Source organism: Echiichthys vipera (assembly GCF_963691815.1).
Source record: "Echiichthys vipera genome assembly, chromosome: 18".
In the NCBI taxonomy this organism is placed as follows: domain Eukaryota; kingdom Metazoa; phylum Chordata; class Actinopteri; order Perciformes; family Trachinidae; genus Echiichthys; species Echiichthys vipera.
Window position 1 is genome coordinate 10,666,214 of NC_139843.1, and position 22,888 is coordinate 10,689,101.

Sequence of the window (22,888 nt, forward strand, 5' to 3'; positions counted from 1 at the left end):
TGAGGGTCAGAAGACGTCTTGAGTTACCTCACCTGTCTACCCCCCCGATCTGTGTAATCAAGCTTGATTCTGCACACTCTTCTCCATTGCACTTCTCCATCGCAGTCTTTTACCCTTCTGCTCTTCCTGCATTTGAATCAAAGGCTGGCACAGCTTATACACACTTAAGCCTTGCTTTTAAAAAACTATACTTCTTTTTCTTCAGCTGAAAAACATGTTTAAATATTTAGCACCCATATTCACAGCTGTTTGACACTTGTAATTCCTCGTCTTACAAGTCCCAAACAAACGGCACAGAAGATCACACAGTCAGTCTGAATCACAGCTGTCATCATTATTCACTTTGACTCTCCCCCACCCTTATTGAAATAATAAGGAAATCATCTGAACTTTGGAAAATGGTGATAGTAACCGCCTGTGTTTGATATTGAAAAAAGGCAGGAGAGCGAAAGAAGAGGGTAGAGATTTCTTTTGAGCTACAGCTGCATTGTTCTGGGGCTCCCTGTTAATAACTTACAACTGAAGAGCGTTTCTTGACGCAAAAAAGCACAACAAAAAAACACCATTTTTGTGGCTCCTAAGAAGATCTTTGTTCAGAATGTAGGTGTCAGATAAAAAGGCATACATGCATAGGCAGAAGTGGTGGTGGCGGGGTGCAACAGTGTACTCGGGGATGCACAATATTTGTCATATATTGTATTTAAATCCTTTGTTAGAAGGCTCCATGAGAAGATCAGATATGACTGATGAAATCTTTAATTTTTGAGTCACTAGTCACCATTTCAATTTAATTAAATTCAAAGCACTTTATTCATCCCTGCGGGGCATATTAGAGTCACTAGTCACTATTTCTTGCAAGTCACTATTTCAGCTTGAACAGGTGTAAGTGTATATATGCCTTATTCTGAAGATTATACATATAACTACATAGGTCAAGCCTTGATACAGTATATGACTTTGTAGCATAGAAGGGGCCTGCAGCCACTTTTGCATTTCAACAGAGATGCTGACAAGGATGCCTTGGATTTTGCTTGCTAACTGCAGAATGAAACTATAGCCAAACACTCGATTCACATTTTGTAGTTGTTGTGTGATATTTGTATATTGGAACAAAATTCTGAAGAGTTTGTGGACATAATCTCCACATCAGCTGTGACAACATAGTGTAGGATGTTTAGTCTTCATTGTACATGTTCCTTTTCATTATTTTTCCATGATATCATCCTGTGTCCATGGCTGAATTGTTTCATTATTGGGGCCATTACAGTGTGCCATTACTGGATTCTTAGTGGCTGAACTCTCACCCTTTCCTTCAGGTTCTGTCACCGTCAAACTCTGGGCGCATTATTCTAATGATCACACACACATATACACTGCCACTGCCACCACTAGCCCCCCCCCCCCCCCCCCCCCCAATCCCCCGTGCACCCCTCCCTCCCACCTCACACACCCACCCACCCACACTCACCCTCCCCTCCCCCCGGCCCTAAAAGAAGACAGAACGAGGTAGAGAAGAGAGAGAGAGAGAGGGAGAGAGAGAGAAATTCAGGAGGAGAAAGCTTTGAAGTGGCTTTCCATCGCAGTGAGTCTGCCGGCCGTCTCCCCGAGACGTGTCACCTTTGCCGAGAGGGAATAGGAAAATCACGTTTCGAATGGTAATGATAACATACTAATCACTTGAGCTCTTTGAAGAACCCGGGGAGTGCGCTACTCTGTCAGTATCCCTGGCTGCCTCATGCTTCTAGGCACACACAGGCACTGCAGCCATGGTCTAGGTGTATAAGCTTAAGCATTGCATGTCAATACGTCCCCTCTGATCCATAGGGGCTCATTATAGCCCAAGCTTGGTATCCATTTTCTCCCAGGAGCACACTGCCACCATCTCTGCTGGTGCCACTACCACTTCCACACCCATGTAACCCCCCATCCCCACCCCAAACCCACCCACCCACCATACCCTTCATAGAAAACCCACCACACCTTGCATCCTGTGCCACTCACCGTCTCTTCAATTCTTTCCTCCTACCAGCAGCCCATTTTACCACCCATCCACCCACCCGTTCTTCTCTCCCTCCACCCTCCCCTTGCCCTCCCTTTAAGTATTGAAAAGTATCTTTGCAATTTTAAATGACATCTGTCAGCGGCACGAAGAAAAAGGAAGCGAGGGAAAGAAAAAGAGTTCAGAGGGAGTTTTCTCCTCCCTGCTCTTTTCCCATCCCTCTTATTGTCAAACTTTGAAAAGTGTGTCGTTGACTTTTTTTTTCTTTTTTTTTCCTCCACGTTTTTCATTTCCTCTGAGTGATTAGCTGGTACACATTTTGACAGCCAAACCAAAACCAGAGATTTCACTTCTTCCCCTGTCCCCTTCACTCATGTGATGGGCATAAACCCTTGTCAGAGAGGGGGATGTCATTTGTCGGGTTGTTTTTGAGTGTCAAATATGTTACATCTGATCATATTCTTAACATAGCATATTAGAAAGGCCATCAAAACCAACAACGTTCGAGTAAACATTTAAGCCTTCCATGTTTATGCTGTTTATGAGCCTCTCGTCTGAATTCAGTGTGGATTTAATGAAAGCTGGGTTGCTACAGTGGATAAAATTGGGCTGTATGTGTTGATTGCACTAAACAACTATAGATTAATAATACACTTTGCGATTTATTTGATTGAGATCACTTTAATGATTTTAAGATTACACCATCCCTCCGGCTAATAAAAAAGATTGAATGATGGTATTGATTACCTTGTAAGGAAATGTTATATAGATAATATACATAAAACGTGAAGGTAGTCTTTTAAATATACCTAAATGTTTGGCTGGAAGTTTGGAAAAAAAAATATAGGAGTCAAGTTAATTTAACTCACCAGCAAAGTAACAGTTGAGTTGATATTTAAAATCTGATTGAAGCAGCCATGATGATGAAATAGAAATAGAAATAATTGCATCTAACTTCAGTATAATATTCAGTTATCATATGAAACAGAGAATGATCAAACAGATGATTCCATGATTAACCCCCAGTTGTGATATGGTACACCAGAATCTGCTAATAAGAGATGTAGTTTATTAGATCTTGGGAAAACATATAGGGTCAGAAACACTGAATCACCCAACACCCTACTTTGAAGCCTACTTCCAGTGATCAGCACCTCACTGCAACCCGTGGTCACTTTTCTATATTAAACTCACTAAAACAGCCACGGTTTCCGTATTCTGTAAAACCTTTTTAAAGAAAATCTTAAATGACATAGAGTAGTACAATTAGAGTGGAAACTGTGGTGAAAAGTGATTTAATATATAGGCAGTTTATTGCAACCACAAATAAAGCATCAGGGAATCAGGCACAAGGAATTTTGGAACAATGTAATGTTGGAAAAAGTAGGTGTTCCTATAACTGTAGCTGTTAGATAGATACAATCCAGGGTCCTATAATGGTGACAGTGTGAATAATTATGTTTGAATCACATAGGAAAACATTTGAAACATTGTCCAGTAACCTCAACTAATCACTCACATGTAGGGTGGGGTGATATGATGATATATATCGTTAAACGTTGTTAATATGTGTCTTATATTTAATTTTCTATATACTTTAAATCACGATGAGAAAAAAACAGTGGACAAACTGCATTGCGGCAAAATTGACATCATTTGGACGACACTTGACATTATGATCCTTGAAACTGTGTATTCATTTTGCACAAAGGCTCTAAATAAAATGGGAAAACTTCATTTGTGAAGTATTTATTTCACCTTGGAGTAAACAAAAATAGGCTTTACCAATGTGCATATTTCATATAGACTATTTATTGACTAATTTTCCATAGAACTACCTGTTTTTATAAGTATGTCTGTTCACATTAGGTGCAGTACATGAACACAATGAAATATAAAGATAATGGTAGATTCCTACGTTTGAGAGCCCCTACTGTAAGATGGAACTCAAGGCCATCAGTCAACAGATCAGATCTTTTCTCGCCTTGCTTGTCAGACCTGAATTGTTTAGCTACTGTACAGAGAAGAAACCAAAACCACTGGTTGTCTTGGTATCTAAGGAACTGATATCAATTGATATGTTTACACATGATATAAGAGCCATAGCTAACACCTTGATACTCACAAACATCCGCTTTGAAAAAATGATCAAATTGCTTATTTAATTATTTATGAAATACATTTTTTTTCTTGATATGCTCTCTTAGCTCCATGTGTTCAGCGGGCAGTCTTGCCAATTGTTGATAACTGTGAGTGAACCAAGGGGGGATGCTGTAGCTCATACATCATGAATTACTGTGTTGGTACACTAATGTAGATCAACACAAAGCAGAAAAGAAGATGGTTTTGTTATCACATTTCACACCTTTTATAAGGATGTTTATTCTATTTACATATTGTTGGATTATATTCTTATTATTAACATTAGGGCTGCAGCTAATGATTATTTTCATTGTCGATTGATCTGTTGATTATTATCTTGATTACTTAATTAGTTATTTGATCTATAAAATATCAGAAAAATTGTGAAAAATGTTGATAGATGATGTCCTCAAATGTCTTGTTTTGTCCAAATCTCAAATATATTTTGGTTATTGTCATTAAGGAAGAAAGAAACCAGGAAATATTCACATTCAAGAAGCTAAAATTAAAGATTTTTTACTTTCTTTTTCTTAAAAAATTACTGTAACTGATTAATCGATTATCAAAATGGTTGGCGATTAATTTAATAGTTGACAACTAATCAATTCATCTTTGCAGCTCTAATTATTGTTGTTGTTATTATCCAAGAAGTCTTTACATGTTGCATTGCTCTCTCCAATTTAGGGAGCAAATGCAGATTTTGTCTTACATTTCTACTCCAGTTGGAAGCCCTCACCTGGACAGGATTTTCTTTTAACTGGAAGGCTTCAAATTCAAATGTTATTGTATCTTAATTCACTCCACCTCCCTGCCTTAACTTCCTAGTTTGCAGCAGACAATACCAGGAGGCAACAAACCTCAAAGTAGTTCTTGTTTTTATGTCCAAGATGAGGCAGCAGCACCTCTTACATTGTCAGCCTCAACATGCATATGCTTGATATTCCATCAGCATACAACACATTGTCATCCATGAAGGTTATTGCCAACCTGGCTGCATTATGTTGTTGCTGTGGATGTGGTCTGTCTGTTTAGGTGACAGTGTTGATGTGTTTCTTTGATATGGGTCCCAGCCCTCTCAATCAATTTTTTTGTGTTTGTTTCCCTGACTTTATTTATTTTTTTCTCTATTTGTTGCAGAGAGCGCATCTGTTGGACAACACAGAGAAGCTGGAAAGGTCATCACGGAGACTGGAGGCCGGCTACCAGATAGCAGTAGAAACTGGTGCGTATCCTTGTTTGGGATTGGGTTAGGAAGGAGTGTGGTGGTGTTGGGAGGGGTTCAAGATAGTGGTAAGGATGAGTGAGCGACAGCAAATTGTCTTGCTCATATGCGAGGTGGGTGGATATGTGTGTTTGTGTGTGTTTGGGGGGTTCGAGGGGGGGTTCGAGGAAAAAACCTCTTTCCTTGACGCCTGATGACATTTTCGGGAGTACATCAAAGGCGAGCCGGGGAGGGAGAGAGAGGTGTACAGGCAACAGATCGAGCGCCGCTTCTCCTTTCTCTGCTCCCGAAGAATATTTGTGCATCACTACAGCTGTGTGTGTGTCTGCGTGTGTGTGTTGTGTGTGTTTCTTTTTTTTTTTACACAAACAGACAGGGGGTCTATGAAAATAAACAACGTCAGCGTTCCTCCTGAAGTTCTTAATTCAGGAGTGCAAAAGGAAGAAAAAAAAAACAACAACATAATATCACTTTCTAAATAAACCATCCAAAAAAAACCACACAAACTCTCTTTTCCTCATTATCAAGGCTGGTTTTTTTTTTTTATCTTAAAATAGGAAAAAAGCTCATTGGGATCTTAAATAGATTTAACCAGTTAGCATATTTTTTTCTTCCTTCCTGTCTTCCTTCCTGACAGTCACCACATTATTGAGGCACAGTGTATTCCTCAGAGATGTATCAAAGCTCATTCTTGAAGTATCAACCAGCTTTCTGTGGCTTCCGTTGTAGTTTTGAAAAAGTTTGTCAATTTACACTATAATCGCGGGGTGGCTGGCGTGTGCGACATCGACAGATTTAATAATTCAAGTCAAGGAAGGTTCGCACGCAGACCACCAGCTTTTGATGTTCTCTGTAACTGGCATTCACAAATTCATAAATACAATCTGCATTCTCTGCTTAAAAATGTTGATTCAAACGCCTCAGATGAACTTGCTGTTATCCGAGTTGCTTGACTGTGTCGGATTCTGCGACAGCCGACAGATTTTTAATTCTACCCAGTCGTGTCTTTCTAAAGTGGCTCATTTTTTTGATGTTTTGCCTCACAGCTTGATTGGTGTTGAAGAAGTGGGCCATGGCTTAACAGTGTTCAGCACCTCCTGGGCCCGGTGGTCTCTCCTGCTGTAGTCAGCCACATGCCCCTTGACCCTGTGCCACCGGTGGCCCTCTCTTCCACTGTGTGTGCGGCTAGCTAAGAACAATGCTCGTTTATCCTGTCTTGGTCACACACACTTGGTCTGGTCCACACCAGCTGGGGGCGGGTTTGTGGTTTGGTGGGGAAGCTTCGCCCCACGTCTTTAATCCATGACCCCTTTCTTTACTCTGCTGTCGATACCAACCCTCCGCTCAGATGCACAACCTGAAATGGCAATGTCTCTGGGTCAAACAGGGAATACATCTGCACAAAGAACATAGATACACAGGGAATATGCACTCTTTCACCAGAGTAATTACTATATAGGCCAAGCTCTCAAATTCAACAAACACACTGGGCACAAACATGAGGTAGCCATATTTATCCACTGGTTTATAAGACTTGATATGTTTTGATGATCCCAAATTCAGTTAGGTCTTTAATTTAGTGTTGTTCACCCATCTCAAACTATATATTTACCCTTGCGGTCTCACAATGGCACATCACAACACTTCCCAGACATCTTCATGAAATCCTGCACCATTTAGTTCATAGTCCTGCCATAGTTCTTAGAGTATTGAGACACGGCGTACAGTAAGGACTGGGATTTGTGTTTTTTCAAACACTTAAATGTGTATTTTTATAGTCCAACAACAGCTCCATTTATTGTAGTTCCTTCTCTTTCACATTACAAATACAAAATAATGAAATAAAGATCCGAGAAGTGCACTACGCTTTATTCGCACACATTATGAAAATGGCATTGGCAATCGTGAGGAATAAGCTTTGAGTTTTAAAATACAAAGGTGTGGCATCCAAAGACGTTAAACACAAATAGAGTGTTAAGTGTTTCCCCAATCAGACACTCTCTAGTCATATTGTAAATACTTTTCTTGCCACAAACCTCAACTCTCCTCAGACATCTAAGATGAGAATTTTTTACGAAAAGAGCAGTTTAGCATCGTTATTTTGCAGCAATTCAAAGTTGCATTCTCTCTCCACAATGACACAGTAGCCTTTAAGAACTGTAATTGACCAATGGGGGAAGTGGAACTAAAAGACATTTTATTTCAAAGAGATAGATCCTGAACAAAGAAATGGCATAGAAACTCAGCTTTGCCCCCTTTTCTCTTCAGCGTCGACAATATATCTCTTAATGACCAGGAACAAAAAAGCCAGGATGCTTCTAGGTCACATTTAAGGGAAAAAAGAGGACTCTTAGTTCTAAGAAAAGATAAATCTTCACACAGTACCATTTTATCAGATTTCAGCATTTTCTTTTTCTACCATTCTCAATGTCTCCAGTGTATTTAGCGAAAACAAAGGCCTGCCAAAAGCAGTGAGAGCCCTCAGAGGGATATAGAGCAGACTCTTTGGACATACAGAGCTATTTGCCACACGCACCCTCAAGAACCAGGGTCCTCTGTTTGTCTCATAAATAAAGTATAGAACTTCATTAGTGAAGAGCACTGACTTGAAAGCCCAAGCATAGCAACAAGCAGACATGGGGGCTAGCCCAGTTAAAGAGGGCCCTAAATAAAGAGGGAGGGCACGCAGTTAGCCAATTTAAAGACATTTGAGTCAGGGGCATTTGAAATGCCCAAATGTGGAGGCTTGACTGATGTTAAATCAAAGACATGCCAGATTTTAGTCCCTCCCTCCACAGTTAAGAAAGGTTTTGAATGATTTATGATTGGTTGTTTAGAAATAGATGGCATGTCAGATAAGACATCTAAGTTTCAATGATTAGCTGTTCTACCTTTTTGATTATTATTCATTGAAGGGGAGAGAGTTTCATACTGATCGACAGTTCATACAAGACAAAAAACAATCCTCTATCAAACTCCTGATGAAATTTACAGTTATGGTAATAAAAATCCCCTACTTTGTATACCGGCATCACTCTGTAATTGTGCAATTCGTTTTAGGACATTAATAGGAACTGTACACTTAATTATGGCCTTAGCAATAGGTAGCAGCAATAGTTTTCAGGGCTTTCTTGGATCTTCTGTAGTTTGCTTGCATAGACATGACTAATGTAGGTTTAATGTAACTGTTCATTTTTACATTTAATTTTCACAAAAATGTTACAGCTTTTACTTGTTTAAAATATGAATAAATGAATCTCAGGTAATATTGTTACTGTATTATTGGAATTGTTTGACTCAATAAATCAACCAATAAAAGGAGTGCATACTTTGAAAGTCCATCTCCTTTATACTTGTTCAGTTGACACAAATAACTAAGCAATGGCAGCAAAATGAGCTGCTGGAACAAAGACAGACAGACAAAAGAGTTGCTGCTCTGCATTTTAAAGGTGGCCAGCAAGAGGCTGAGAACACTTCTTATGCGAGTGTTCTTGGTGTTTAGGGGCCTGTAATCAATGCTGTAAAATGAAAACAACTCATTAGGGATTGATTTCAGTCCCGTTTAGATAAGCAGAGAGGGCCAGGGCCTGGCCCCCGGGGCCATAGCCTAGCCCAAAGTTCACACCATGCCAGGTAGAGAGCCGCACCGCAGGCTATCAACTTTATTAGGATGGAGATAAGCTGATTAGACCTTGTCAATCAAAGCTGCCAGTGACTCAATCATTATCCAGGGGTCTTTTCTTTCTGTCTCTCCCCTTTTCTCTCTCTCTCCACTCTCACAATCTCCCTCTCTTTTTTGTGATAAATCATTGAAGCGACCAACAAAGTGGCAGCCATCGCTGGGCTAAGCTAAGCAGCCCTGCAGTTGTCACCAAGGCAGACGCGTGGGGACCCTGTGATGATGTGACGACTATATTAAAGAGTACATCAATTTGTTTTAGAGCAGTTTGATTTTCAACTGCAGTGGTATTAAAAGCGGGGGGAAAGAGGGGAGGGCAAGCATGTCGGCGTCATCGTACATGATTCCAATGGCAGACCAAGGAATGCTGGGACGGCAAGAAATAAATAGATAAATGACAGTGTGACGATAAATAAATAAATATATTTTTGTAAACATAAAAAAAAAAAATCTTCATGGCTCCCTTTTGAAGCGGAGTGTGGCTTTGAGTCTTGCTGAGAGTCCACAGGCGCTGGAGTGGCCCAGTAACACAGCTCACGTTTGTCCCGACTCTCTATCTCTCCCCTTCCATCTTCGTCTCGTTCTCTGTTTCTCTCCAACTCTCTTTATTTCTCCCTGTTCCCTCTAAAGATCAGACTCGATGGTTCTTTTGGTGCTGGGCCACCAAAGTGGTGCTCTCTCCTCAAATCCATAAGCAAACACTTAGCAAATGACATAATCAGTTACATTTATGAAGCGTAAGTGATATTTTAAGTAGAGGCTGTTATTAACTCTTGAGTCATTTTATTTCATTCTTTATTATGTCCAATATTTGGTTAATCCACAACATTATAAAATATTTTTTATCACGTAATCAAAAATGTATTAATAAAACCTATTTCTACAAATTAAAATCCTACAAATTAAAGAGTGTTTGGAATGGGCATTTTTGGGAATGGAAATAAATATTTCACCATTAGTCATTCATTTTAACTAAAGTGTTTTATTCTTTTAGTTAGTTCACACACTTTTAAACAGGTCCATTTTAAACTTGTGTGACCTGCTAATACACCACAGTTTGATACTTTTTTTGTTCAGGGTCTTTCTTTCTCACTGCGTGAATTATTTGTAGAATTCTATACAGTATATATGCAATGTAAATCTTTTTTTTCTCAACATGTAGCTGAATCTTTTCTCACGTCTATTTTTAGTTTATTCTCTCTGTTCTACAATGTAGTTTAAATATTTTAAGGATCAGTTTGCTAAAGTGGATCTCCTTTAGGTATAGCATAATAAATCACTGTTTTTCGTTGGCCGATACAATCAGCATGTTGTATTGTGTTCAAAAAGAATCTGAAGTTATTTGATAATTGTTTGATTAATGGAGCTGAGAGCTTGGGCTTAAATATTGCACAGCTTGAGTTTTTAGCTGAGAAGAAAAGGCCTTTTGTAAAATACGTTTTTAAAGGAAATTGTTTTCCTATAGCTATTTAAAAAGAAAAATAATTATTAAAAACGCTCCCAAACCATATTTTCTAAATATATATGCTTCAACGCATAACATCTCGCTCTCAGAAAAATCTAGCCGCGGGTGAGCTGTTTATCGGTAAACCCCCGGTGGATGAAAGGCATAGCAATAATGATTTTTTCTCTCCTAATCGGACCTTGTCAGCAAGGCGTCTTATCGTGGAGAGGAAAATGACACCGATCCTATCGAAGAGCCTGGAGTCTGAGTCGGCGGTGTGTGTCCCCCCCAATCATGGCCGGCCGTGGCCCAGCCATATCTAGCGCCGCCACAAACGGCGAGCAACGCTTTTTTCATGTGGACTTCAAAAACGTTGCGAGTCATTAAAATTGCACCCGCGTTCGGCAGCGGGGATCAGCCACTCTGGAGCGAAAATGGGATGTGGGAAGAGGAGACTCGCTAAATGTGTTAATTCCATCCTCACATGTTTAAGGCTTAATTTTAATCTGTTTGAGGAAGGGGGAGGGGTGGGGGGACGATTGGAAAGAGGGGCGGGAGGGGCAATGAGAAAGCCTCGCACTGCAATAAATCGCCATTATCTTTGACACCCTAGGACTCAGCTGTTCCAGGGATTTAGGGGTCCACTGGCAACAGTGTATATCGTAGGGCATGAAAACACTGTTTACGCTTGAACTGCGGTAGCTAAGGTGCAATCACCAGTTTCAGGCTGCACAGACAAAAGGCCTTACGCGCACAATGGCCAGCTAGCATACGTACCCTCAATGGAAGAGCTGAACCAACAGACTTGAGTGTGTGTTTGTGTGTGTGTGCCTGTTTCCCTGTGTTCGAGTGGTCTGTAAAGTCTGTATTTCCTGTGCATCGACAGGTGTTGTCGCAAACATCCAGATATTAGCTAAATGAACCTTACATCAAAGCTAGATGCCTATCAAAATTTCCAGAGTAAATAATCCACCAACTACTACATCAACTATACTAGCCTCATTGTGTCCCTCTGTTGGGTCTGCACAACGTGTTAGCTAGCATTAATAAAATTAGGAGAAAATCTAATAATTAGACCATTAGTCAGTTATTAGCTTCAACAAGGCTCTCAACATAATGAGACTCTTGGAAGTAATGATTTGACTAGAGAGCTCATTGGAGCTTTCAGGCTCAGTAAAACATGAGGCAACATAGATGTTGGTTTCCCATTTAGAAATGATGCTTTCATTGTTGAATAAAATCTAAACTCTTTGATTGATTTTTAATTCAAGCCCAGATTGAATCAAATTTAAATATTTGAGATGGGTCTTAAAGCTTAATCGATAATTTTCCTCACATTTAAACCACAGCGAACTACAGCTTCACACCCTTGTGATCGGTATGCAATGAAAAGGTGACATTAATTCAAATGTATTATTCACTGAAGCACTGTGTCAACGGCATTAAGCATTGTTAATTGAACACAAGCGACCCAGCCACTTGATGAACATTTCTCAATAGTAGACCATGAAGGATGTTCCCAACTACCGTATATACAGCATCACACTCCATTACACTACAGGTGAATATAGTAACCATATATCAAACAAAAAAGAACACATGATTTTAGCTTTGAATAGTTATCCTTAAAATTTAAATAATTTTGGCAGTTTGTTAATTGGTCTATATTCTTGATAAAACCTCACCCAAATAATTTATTGATATAATCTAATACTTATCTCCAGATATGAAACACTCTCCAATTGCTAGATAGTGGTATGCCACTATATCTTAAAAGACACTTTGTTCCCAACCTTAAATCAGATTTTTTTTCTATTTTTAGGTTACGATAACTAAAAAAGATACCCCCTGCCTTCTTGCATGCAGAAAAAAAAGTGTTGCATTGACCTCTGGTTGACACAAGAGAAAACTGAGGGAGGGAGGGAGAAAGCAGCATAAAGCGTGACAGAGAGGAGAGAGCTAAGACAACAACTGTGAAGAGCCACATAGGGTTAAAGAAAAACAGTTTCAGAAGGAAATGGGAGACAAAAGCAAGGACTTGGAGCCCCCATGGGCGCTTTAAAGAGCCGCTACATCTGAGGCGCTGGAATATTAAAAACGGAAAGGAAAAACCAAAAAAGAAAATTGAAATAAAGTAAAAGAGTGTCAGTGAGAGAGAATTGGGCCACCTTGTCACCCGAAGACGTATATCAGAAATATTTATTTGGTGATGAGGATGACGCACTGGCTGACAAGAGGATTGATGTCAGTTAAAACCCTTAAAGGAGTAAAACATGAGAAGACATTTATCAGAGTGAGTGTGGATAGGCAGAAACAAGAGATAGAGATGTTGGGAACTAGATGATTATATTCACGTAAAAATGATTTTACATTTTCCATTTGTTTACTATATTAAAAAAAAAATCCCCTGACTTAATTCGACCAGTAAGCTCCCATACACATGTTCCCATTTACAATATACTGAAGTGACAAGTATCTTTATTTAAAAAGAATCAAGAGAAAAACTACAACAAAGCACTTGAGTAATGACAACCAAGTCCAACTACCATTAACACAGTGAGTCTTCTGTCAAGCTGGCACGCATTAGTGGGCAAATTTTTAAGGCAGATTCAACAGAGGTTTAAGCTAGAACATTGTTAAGGGGAAAGTAGATATAGTGCTGCTTTTCAAAATTTCTCTTTTGCTTTTCTCATAGTTGTAAAATGGTAATTTAACAACTAACACTTTTAGCCAGGTACCTGCGATGCGTCGCATAGAAGTCGCTGTACATGTTTTTTAAATAGATCCAATAACTACAACATTTATTTAATGTATTTCATTATTTATTTTTAGTGTTCAAGTCATGACATATTTATTACAGATTGTTGTTAGGAACTAGTATGAAATTAATCTGTGACTGTCAGCCAATATAAACTTTTTTTTGGATTATCAATACCTACATCATGCTGACCCTAATGGCACAAGAATGAACTCTAGTTTTCAAACATTAAATCTTTTTTGGGAAAAAAAAAAAATATAAATCACGTTCACAGTGCAGTTGAAACTGTGTCAGATTTAGCAGTAGTAAGCAGACAGTCTAAAGTTACTAATAGGAGCTTGCTACCCAGCTGTGTGCGGATGCCATTTGAATGTATGTAGTCTGCCATCATTATTTACTATGAATGTAAAAGTGGGAGTTTGCTAAACGTATTTTAGGCATGTTCCTCACTGTAACAGTAAAATAAAGATATAAAATAATAATAAAGAAATAATTTTTCTGAACTTACATAAATGAGGTTTTTAAATTAATTCCTTTCTGCCCTTATTATATGTTGACAGCTGTAAATATATGCTTGATTTGCATTTTTCTCTTAATTGTTGTCACCTGCATTTCTTTTTGCAAAATATTTGCATTATTTATTTAATCAATTACTTTTGCATTTTCAGTTATTATCTTATCATATCAAAAACAGTAAACATTGCTATGCCAGTGTTAAAACAGTAAATTATTTTAGGAAAAAGTAGGTGCACTCACTTTGTATATCTCATATTGGCATCACTCTCATACCAGTATTATGAAATGCAGACTGGAAAATTCTGAATGATATATTGTAATAAAATCATCACTATTTTTTGTTTTATTTAATAACACTTGGATATGACACAGTTTGTTTGTTAAATTGTAGATAAAAGTTAAACAGCAGCGGACATATGGTGGATTACTGTAATATATTGTAGTGGTATCAATTGTCATATCACATCTGTTAATGTGTTTTGATATAAGTGCCAATATGTTTTATGTGATTAGTCTTGAGTAATCAAGAACATTTAAATGCGTATTATAGTTTGAAACAAGTTATAAGTATATTATATTGAATGTAACTTTTCCAGCTGGGGACCGCATCCAAAGGTCTGTGAGGGAACAACCCAACAACAACAATGCATCCTTTTTAGCTTAAGATGGTGTAGCTGTTGCTTTGTTGTCAGAGTCTTTTAGTGAAAGCACCGTGTGTCAGTTCTCGTATAGTAACACAGATGTTTTTCAGTAGCAGAGCTAGAGACCCTGTAGCCTCACGTCTGCAAACTGCTATGTGGCACCTTTTGTGTTACAATAAGCAACGCTTGTACTCTTAGATTTAAATTACTTGTCTGAATCTTTTTTTTTTTTTTTTTTTTTTAAAGTACAACTGATTATGATCCCTGCAATAGTAAGTGTTGGCTCTAGCCTTGAGGAAAATATTTGATCCTGTGTTAGAAACCCATATAGGGCTAAATGCGGTCATTAGCTCTTTATTAATCTGCATCTTCTGTAGACGTTCCCTGAGCCTCCCACCCTGCAAGACACACAATTATACTGTACAAACACACTGAAGCACATTAGCCATCTCCGTCTGTCCTTGCTCCTCTTTTCCTCAGTGGTAGCCCCAAGGAGCACCCCAACCCCCTCCCCTGTCAAAGGAGCTTCCTCCTTGGCTGTCCTGTGCCCATCAGACAGGGTGCCCGCCCGTTTAAGACACCCAGGGAACATGAAACAGAGCCGGGCCGAGATGTCAGCTGGTTGCCCCATCTGCCAGTCAGTGGGATGGTAAAGCTTTTGTCCTGGGGGGTAACCTTAGGAGTGCTCTGTGTGCTGCTCAAGCGTGTTAGTGTGTGCGCGCATGTGTGCATGTTGCTTTGGGACAGAAGACCCTGCTTCACAGTTTCTAGCAAATCTAGCCACAAACAACATGCTGACATTGTCCTTTAATTTATGTGTGACTTGTGTGCACATACAGGACTGTCACATTTGGACCAAAATGACCAATATTTAAATTTGGCTTCTCTGTTGTCAGGGTGAAAATAACTGCTGTGTTTATCACAACATGTTTTAAATGGCAGGGATTTCAAGGGAATAAAATGTGTAGGTCTCAAAGAATTGTCCTCGGTTGGATTGAAGTTAATTGGTCTCATTTCAGATCTGCTCACTTCTTATGGATACACAGTTGGTGGAGTACTCATCAGAATTTTAAATTGCCTGGAACTCGTCTCTCTCCTTTCCCTGTTCCCCTGTTAAATAACATAACCTTGACAGTACAAACAGTTTGACTTCCATATAAATGAACCAAGGCACTGAGTGGATAGAGGCTGGCCGGCTGGTTGGAATAATGCACAATTTCACTTGTGCATTCTATCGTTTGGTAGATAGGCCGCGCCCTTGAGCTGCTTTAGGAGGGTGGAGCCGCTTGTTCTCACTCTGTAAGAAGGTGCTGAAAGGGGGCCTCTGTGCGTGCACGAATGCATGCATATAATCCTTTGGACGGGTCTATGTGAGCCCAAGAGTTCCTAAAAAGAAAATGTACACAGACAGCATGAACTTATTTATTTACCACTGAGTTATGCTTTTGTAGTTGTGCCTGTCAAGGATATCAGCACAAGTTAATATGTGTGCTTCTGTGTGTGTCTGGAGGTGTGCGTCTCCTAGTTATATGTGGATGTTGCACATGCTTTGCACCTCAGTTGTTTCAGGCTCCGATAAAACGTGATTCATAACAACAAAGTCATCCCTTTCCTGTGCTGTAATCATTTTTAGTCAACTTTGACTGTTGACTGCCATGTAGAAAGCTTCCCTTAAGTGGTCTACATAGTCCCCACGCTCACATCAGTCACTCTCACCGCATGATGTATGTACTGTAGCGGTAGTCCTGAAGGGCTGATGTATGCACAGCTCTGCACCGGCAAGTCCTCCCTGAGCACATCTATGATCTTGGGTTGCTCAATCATCAATCAAGGCCAACTGCAGCGTACTGTACTGTCGCCCATCTTTTAAAGCTCAGTTGTGAAGGACTGGCTAAGATGGCCTAAGGGACACTCTCCTTGGTCTGGCCGATCTCAGGTTTGAAGTGAATATGTGCGTAGTTATGACTACACACAGAACGTAGTCAATGCATTGATGTAGACTTGTTTAATGTTTGGTGAAGGCCACCTGATAGTAGGAGTGTGTTTTTTAGTATTTTTTTCTTAGAATTTTGCTGTATTTTTTAGCAAACATATTTTTAGTAATTTATTTGATGTTTTCCACCTCTAATCCTGCTCATTTTCAACTTTCAACTGCATAATCCAGGAACGGAAAATACACTGGAATAGGAAGTAAAAACATTTCCTAAAGGAGTAACTTTACTATATCTAACATTTTAGCTTTATTATTTTCATACTACAGAGTGAATTATTTAAATAAACAAACTAAAAGCAACATTCGACACATTCCACTCTTCGTTACCGCATACCAGTCATACAGTTGTCCTCATTACTATAAGAAAAGGTAGTTGAAATAAAAATATTACGCTGACAATACATTCATCAAATGTGGAACCCAAGGAAGACTAGCAACCACTTTTTTGTGGAAGCTAATGGGGATCCAAATAAAGAATAAAGAATAAATGTTATTGCCAAATTCACCTCATCCAGAATGACTCTTACCTAAATTTCAGACAATATGGACAGACAAAGAAGGCAATGCAAGAAAACGTGCCAGAGAATCAAAAAGAAATATACAGTACATTCACTTTCTCCACAAAGCTACTCAGAATTCATTATATTATCCAGAATGGACATTCAGAACCATACGGTATTGCAGTGATAGACTTGCATGCCAATTTTCCTGTGTGCTTGAAGTGAGCTATTGTGCTATTTTAATGAGCTGTTTAGACTAGTGGCCGGTTGCATTTGGGCTGTAACAACCAGCTCAATGAATAATTGTTATTGCTTCTTAAAGGGCAGATGTATGGAATTCATGCAAATTCAGAGCTGTGTGTGTGTGTGTGTGTGTGTGTGTGTGTGTGTGTGTGTGTGTGTGTGTGTGTGTGTGTGTGTGTGTGTGTGTGTGTGTGTGTGTGTGTGTGTGTGTGTGTGTGTGTGTGTGTGTGTGTGTGTGTGTGTGTGTGTGTGTGTGTGTGTGTGTGTGTGTGTGTGTGTGTGTGTGTGTGTGTGTGTGTGTGTGTGTGAGAATAATTGTATTCCAGATGTCCTTCTTTTATGTTAACCACACACACATGCGAACACACTCACAAACATACACTGAAAGGACAGAACAGATGATGGTGATGATGATTAGGATCTTAAGCATATGGAGATACTGTGTTGGTTTCGTGTTTGTGTGTGTGTGTGTGGTTGGGGAGGTTTTTTTTGAACATTTCTGCTCCCTCAGTCTTCTGTGACAGGTTCACCCATCTCTCCTGGGGAGGCCTTCACTCCCAATTTAGACGCAAGCGTCGTCAAGTGACAGCAGTGTCTTCGGCACCCTACCTTTGCAATATGACTACAGTTAACTTAACAAGTCTCGATATGTGAGCTCCATCTTTGATGTAACTGATTTGAGTGGTTTGAGCATCTTTCTTGCGGAGAAGTTGAAATTTTTGGTAGATCTGACAAGATGATCTTCAGAGAGATGCAGGTCATTTCCGTCACATTTTCAACAAAAAATAAAAGTCATTATCTTTTACAATATTTCACATAATCTGCACTGTGTTGTTTGTGCTTGAATGTCCATCATAAAAATGTGCTTCCTCTGCCTCTGTGTCAGCACAGTATGGTCCTTCAGAAAATTTCTAGTCATCAGGATGGACATGTGTGGCCGCAGTGTACTAAGGTCTCTAAAGAGGAGCAGAACAGCAGCAAAGTAGCACAATCCATCTGCCCAAGCCTGCTTGTACAGTGATTATAAATGTCAACAGCACAACTGAAATCAAAGAGCCCTCTGATATAAAACAGTTAGGAAGGTAGTCACTGTACAAGCAAGTGTTGCATTTCAATATGGTCAATGTCTAACTTGGACCCTTCGTGGGCCGGGCTTTAGTGTAATTGTGGGCATTTTTGATGGGGCTTTTGTTGTAGAGATTCAAGTACAGTGTACCTATTGTTTGTTCTCCTCTTTGATGCTTTTATTGCCTCTACAACACTTTAAGCTTGGGTGTTGGATCTGTTTTATAAAAAAAAGTAAGCAACTACTTCACTGCAGTGCAATATACACAGCAGAAATGCATTAAACTGGTTAGTCAGATAATAATGTAGGTCAAAAGATTTGCCATTTTTCAGTGACGTAAATAAATGAATCTATAAGATTAGTGAATATGCTTTCATTAAATGAAAGTATCGTTTAATGAGTGTCTTTGAGTGTGTATATGTCATCACGTGTGTGGGATGGTGCGGTGTGTCTGTGTGTGTGTGGGGGGGGGGTGAAGTTGTGTTGAGTGACAAGGGTATGCGTCTTGAGCCACCTGGATTTATTTGGGCCAAACAAGAGGGGCCCATGTCTGTCTGGGCAATGGGACCTCAGAGCCACGAACAGAAGGTGCCTCCTCACAACTCACACCTGAGCTCCTCCCAGCCTGGGACCAACCTCTCTCTCTATCCCTCTCTCCATCCATAAAGCCTCTACTCTCTCTGTCTATCACTACCCTCTCTACCCTCTCCCCTTCTCTCCCAGGCCATGGCCTGGCCTACTTTTACCTCTCCCACTCTGGACCCTTTGATGTTGACAATGTTGCCCCTTTCCACAGATCATGTGCATGTTTGGAAATGGCCCCTTTGCTCAATCCGTAGTCTGTTTATGAATATACATTTCACAAACAGGATATGTAGTTAATAGTCTACAAAGAGAAGCATTCTCTCTTATGTATTAGCTGTGCTTATCACAGTAAATGATGTGAAGGTTCGCAGTGAAAACCACTCTTCCGTTTACTTGATTCTCATTTCTTTTTGAGTCACTGCTGAGTTTGTTTCCCTTTGTTGTTGATGTTTTTTTTTCTTCCCACGAATCTTCCAACTCAGTTCCTGGAAAAGAGGCTTTATTCGGGGAGGAAATGTGTGTTTGCTTGTCTGTTAGCATCTTTTTCATTTAGTCTTGAAGTGACAGGGTGTGAAGCTGGGTAGGCGGGTGCATCTCAGAAGTCAAAAGCACAAACACTAACAAGACACCAAGTTGGCTGCTTTATTTTTTAAGGTGAAATCAGTCAATGGGACTTATATTTTCTTTGGTCAGTTTGGCTTTGTTTCAGATAGTTTTGCCACTTTATATAAATGTACTGTAGCCGATTTCACAGAATCTTAGAGGTTAGACTTTAGTCACAAAGAACCATTCAGATGTTGGTTCAGATGGAAAGAGTGCAAACATATTTGCACTTAGATCCAAAAAGATGAGTACGCAATACTTCATTTTCTCATGGTGAAATTTAGTCTTGAGTTATTGGCTTGATTGTTCGATTGTGGAATGTTCTTCTTTTCTTAGGTTTTTATTAAAAAAGCATAGATGAAGCACTTGCCTTGTATTCCTACTTGAAGGTTAAAACTTAGTGTCTTTAGTGGTCAACACTAACATCTAATTGATCTAAAATGGACCTAATTGCGAAAGCAGGATGTGGCCCGCCATTGTAACTAGTGGCATGGGAAACCTGCCAATTAATTGGACATGGTGGATGCCTCAGATTTAGTGGTGTCAATAGAAAGTTGTCCCCTCACACTGCAGCCTTGTGGTAATTGAGCCATCAGTCTTCTTAACAGCGCACTCACACTGTCCGTCCGTACCGTGCCCCGGGCTTTAGGGTACTCCCCCCCCCCCCTCGCGGACCAGGCCCGTTTGTACTCACACTGCCTGGGCCTCGCGCGAATGCTTCTTGCCTGTCTATACGACATCACGCCGTAATACGTCACACGCATTGATCGACGTCATCGCGATACCTTTGTTTACAAATCTTTCCATAAACCTCAGAGTTTTTGTGCGTCTTGACCGACTGTTTTTGAATATTTTCATCGACCAAATCTGCAGTAAACACTCCACCTCCGCATCACACCAACGTGAACATTTTGTTTTAAATGTCCGCGCATGGTCCGTCTTTTTTTTCTTTTTCTATGTCCGAACAGGCGCACATAAAATGACGTCATGCCTCGCCGTAGGCCTCGTGCCTGTGCTCATACACGTGCGCACGCTCGTGCTCATACATGTGCAGACGTGCTTTACAAAAGCTTACCTCTCCCAAACGGTCCGTGGCCAGGGAGCTGGCCGCAGCTAGGCGCGGTGCGGTTGCACTCACACTGGTCAAACGAACTAGGCTTTACCCATAAAACCGTTTTCGCACGGTACAGATAGACAGTGTGAGTGCGCCCTAAGTTGTGTTCACAACAGCCACAAGGTGAATATTTTCTGTGCTTTAATCGCACAAGTTTAATCGCAGGATCATATTTGGATAATTTGTGTTTACTCTCACTGGTACAAAGCTATAGGCATCATCAACGTTTCAATCATAAACCCTGGCTGAAATAACCACTGTTGCTGCTTTGAACCTGTTGTAGAAGTCTTAGATATGTTGGAAAAAAACAAATGCATCACCCGGAGGAACACACAGCTCTGTGAATTTCACGACCTTCACGAAGTTATGTTATGTCTGGTTGATGGCTGGTTCCAGTGCTGAGGTACAGCTTTGGCTGTGATGTAACAGATAAAAAGTATGCCGAAATAACAACACCATGATGACATGATGATTTCGGATCACTCAGAGCAACCCTTGCTGCTGCTACTACAGCAATATGAACACAAAATAAACTGTTTTAATGTGATTTCATTGATATAAATATATTTTTTAAAAGTATGCTGAGATAACTACATCTTAAATGATTTGTAAAAAATCTAAATTCATTTTTTGTCTGGTCTGTTAGCAAGATGACAATTAAACAACTTTTAAAATGTTTGTTTTCTGAGTGGGGTTTGGATCAATCATCACAATGCTAACATTGTAGCTGCTCCATCAACACAACAACAACAAAAGACACATAACTTTTAGAACTTACCAGGTAGGGCAACATACTCTCTTACATTTTTACAAATATGAGGTACTATAAAGCTCTTGGTGCCCACAGACAGCCTCCATTGAGAGAGAATCCAACCACTGAGGCTTTCGGAGCACTGTATCACGCAAATTTCTTGCTCGAGTTGAAATCCTTGTGCATTGACTTTGTATTTTCGTATCGCAGCTTCTGTGAGACATGTATGTAGAGGGAGTAGAGGTCGAAACTTGGATCTTAATGTTTGATGATATCGGTAAAGCCACTTTTATGTAGAATTTAATAGGTAATCATTCAAATATCGTCACCCTCCCATATTAATAATTATAACAGATGCAGTAATACAGAAAACAGAAAGTTATCAAGACCTACACAATGTTTGTTTTTACACATCAGGCACAGTGCCAGTACAGGGCACGAATGTGTGTGTCCATTAATATGTGTGTCTTTTCTCTAAAAGTGTGTTGGTCTATTCTTCAAGATGTCTAAGACTGTAATTAATGGATTGCTTTGAGCCAGGCCAGCCGAGGAACTGCAGAAAGTGAAAGGGAGCAACAGCATTAGGGAGGCTATTTTATAGTCCTGATGGAGGTTATATTTTCTGTGACAACTGGACCAGAGTAATCAAAATGTGTTAATAATCCCTTCAAAGGGCCTGGCGGCACATCAGTGAGAAGCCTCAGTGAACGCCAATCCCCTGCTAGATGCTGGTTCTGGCTACCCCACCCTCATTGACCCTCCATCACTCTCTATCCTTCTCCCTGTCTTACTCTGACTTCATTGATCTTATCTGTCATGTTCAACCAATGTTTTAATTGACTGTGTCTTGACAAACTTGCACCAAAGCTGCAAATCAAACTGAATCTCCTTATTTCCAAATCACACAAATAGCCAGGCCTATTTGTCACTAATGTCCAGTTTTGATCCCAGGCCCCAGAAGGGGGCATTGGTCTAGGTTTAAGAGTGTGCCTGGCACCCCACTGCTCAAGTATAGCCCTGTGGGATGATTCCAGGTCAGACTGTATAGGATCCAATAAGTTATATCTTTTGTTTGAGGATTAACACAAAGGTCAAAGTTCACAGAGATGGCCAGATGGGGTCTCTAGCACTAAATATCCATACCTTCCGTTCCTACTAAAAGGAGGTTGAGCGCCAGGATCAATGGTCCCAATCGATGGGCATAGTGGTGGTGGTAGTGCTGACAAAAAGTTTGATTGCATGCATATCGATCAGAGTGAGGTTAAGAAGCTGTAACGCTATTGATTTCTTTTTTTTTCTTTTGTTTTTGAGATTTGCACTGTTTTAGCTAATTTCATATGTCTACTCAACCATCATTAACAAGTCATTTGACAAGACTAGTACTTCAAGCATAGAACTTCAAGTGTAAAACTACACATACAAAATGACACAACAAAATATACATCATGAAATACAAACATATTTGATATGAATTGTATTGGCACCAATATGAATGTTTTTTCTTTTTTACATTCATGCAACTTTTCTTTAAATTAAGTCTTTGCCAATTAGAGAAACTCTGCCTCATTAAGCAGTCTAGTCTGAAGCTGAGTGTCACGATCAGTTTGAAGCATTTAAAAATGCATGGGGTCT

At 39.8% G+C, this 22,888-nt stretch overlaps 1 protein-coding gene across 2 annotated transcripts in view; it reads left to right on the plus strand.

Moving 5' to 3' along the window:
- Positions 1-22,888, plus strand: part of vti1a (vesicle transport through interaction with t-SNAREs 1A) — a 115,873-nt gene that overhangs the window by 31,621 nt on the left and 61,364 nt on the right. For both annotated transcript variants that reach the window (XM_083932438.1, XM_083932439.1), the window contains exon 5: positions 5,279-5,363. In XM_083932438.1, coding sequence (XP_083788564.1) covers positions 5,279-5,363 — 85 coding nt within the window. The remainder of the gene's footprint in view (positions 1-5,278; positions 5,364-22,888) is intronic.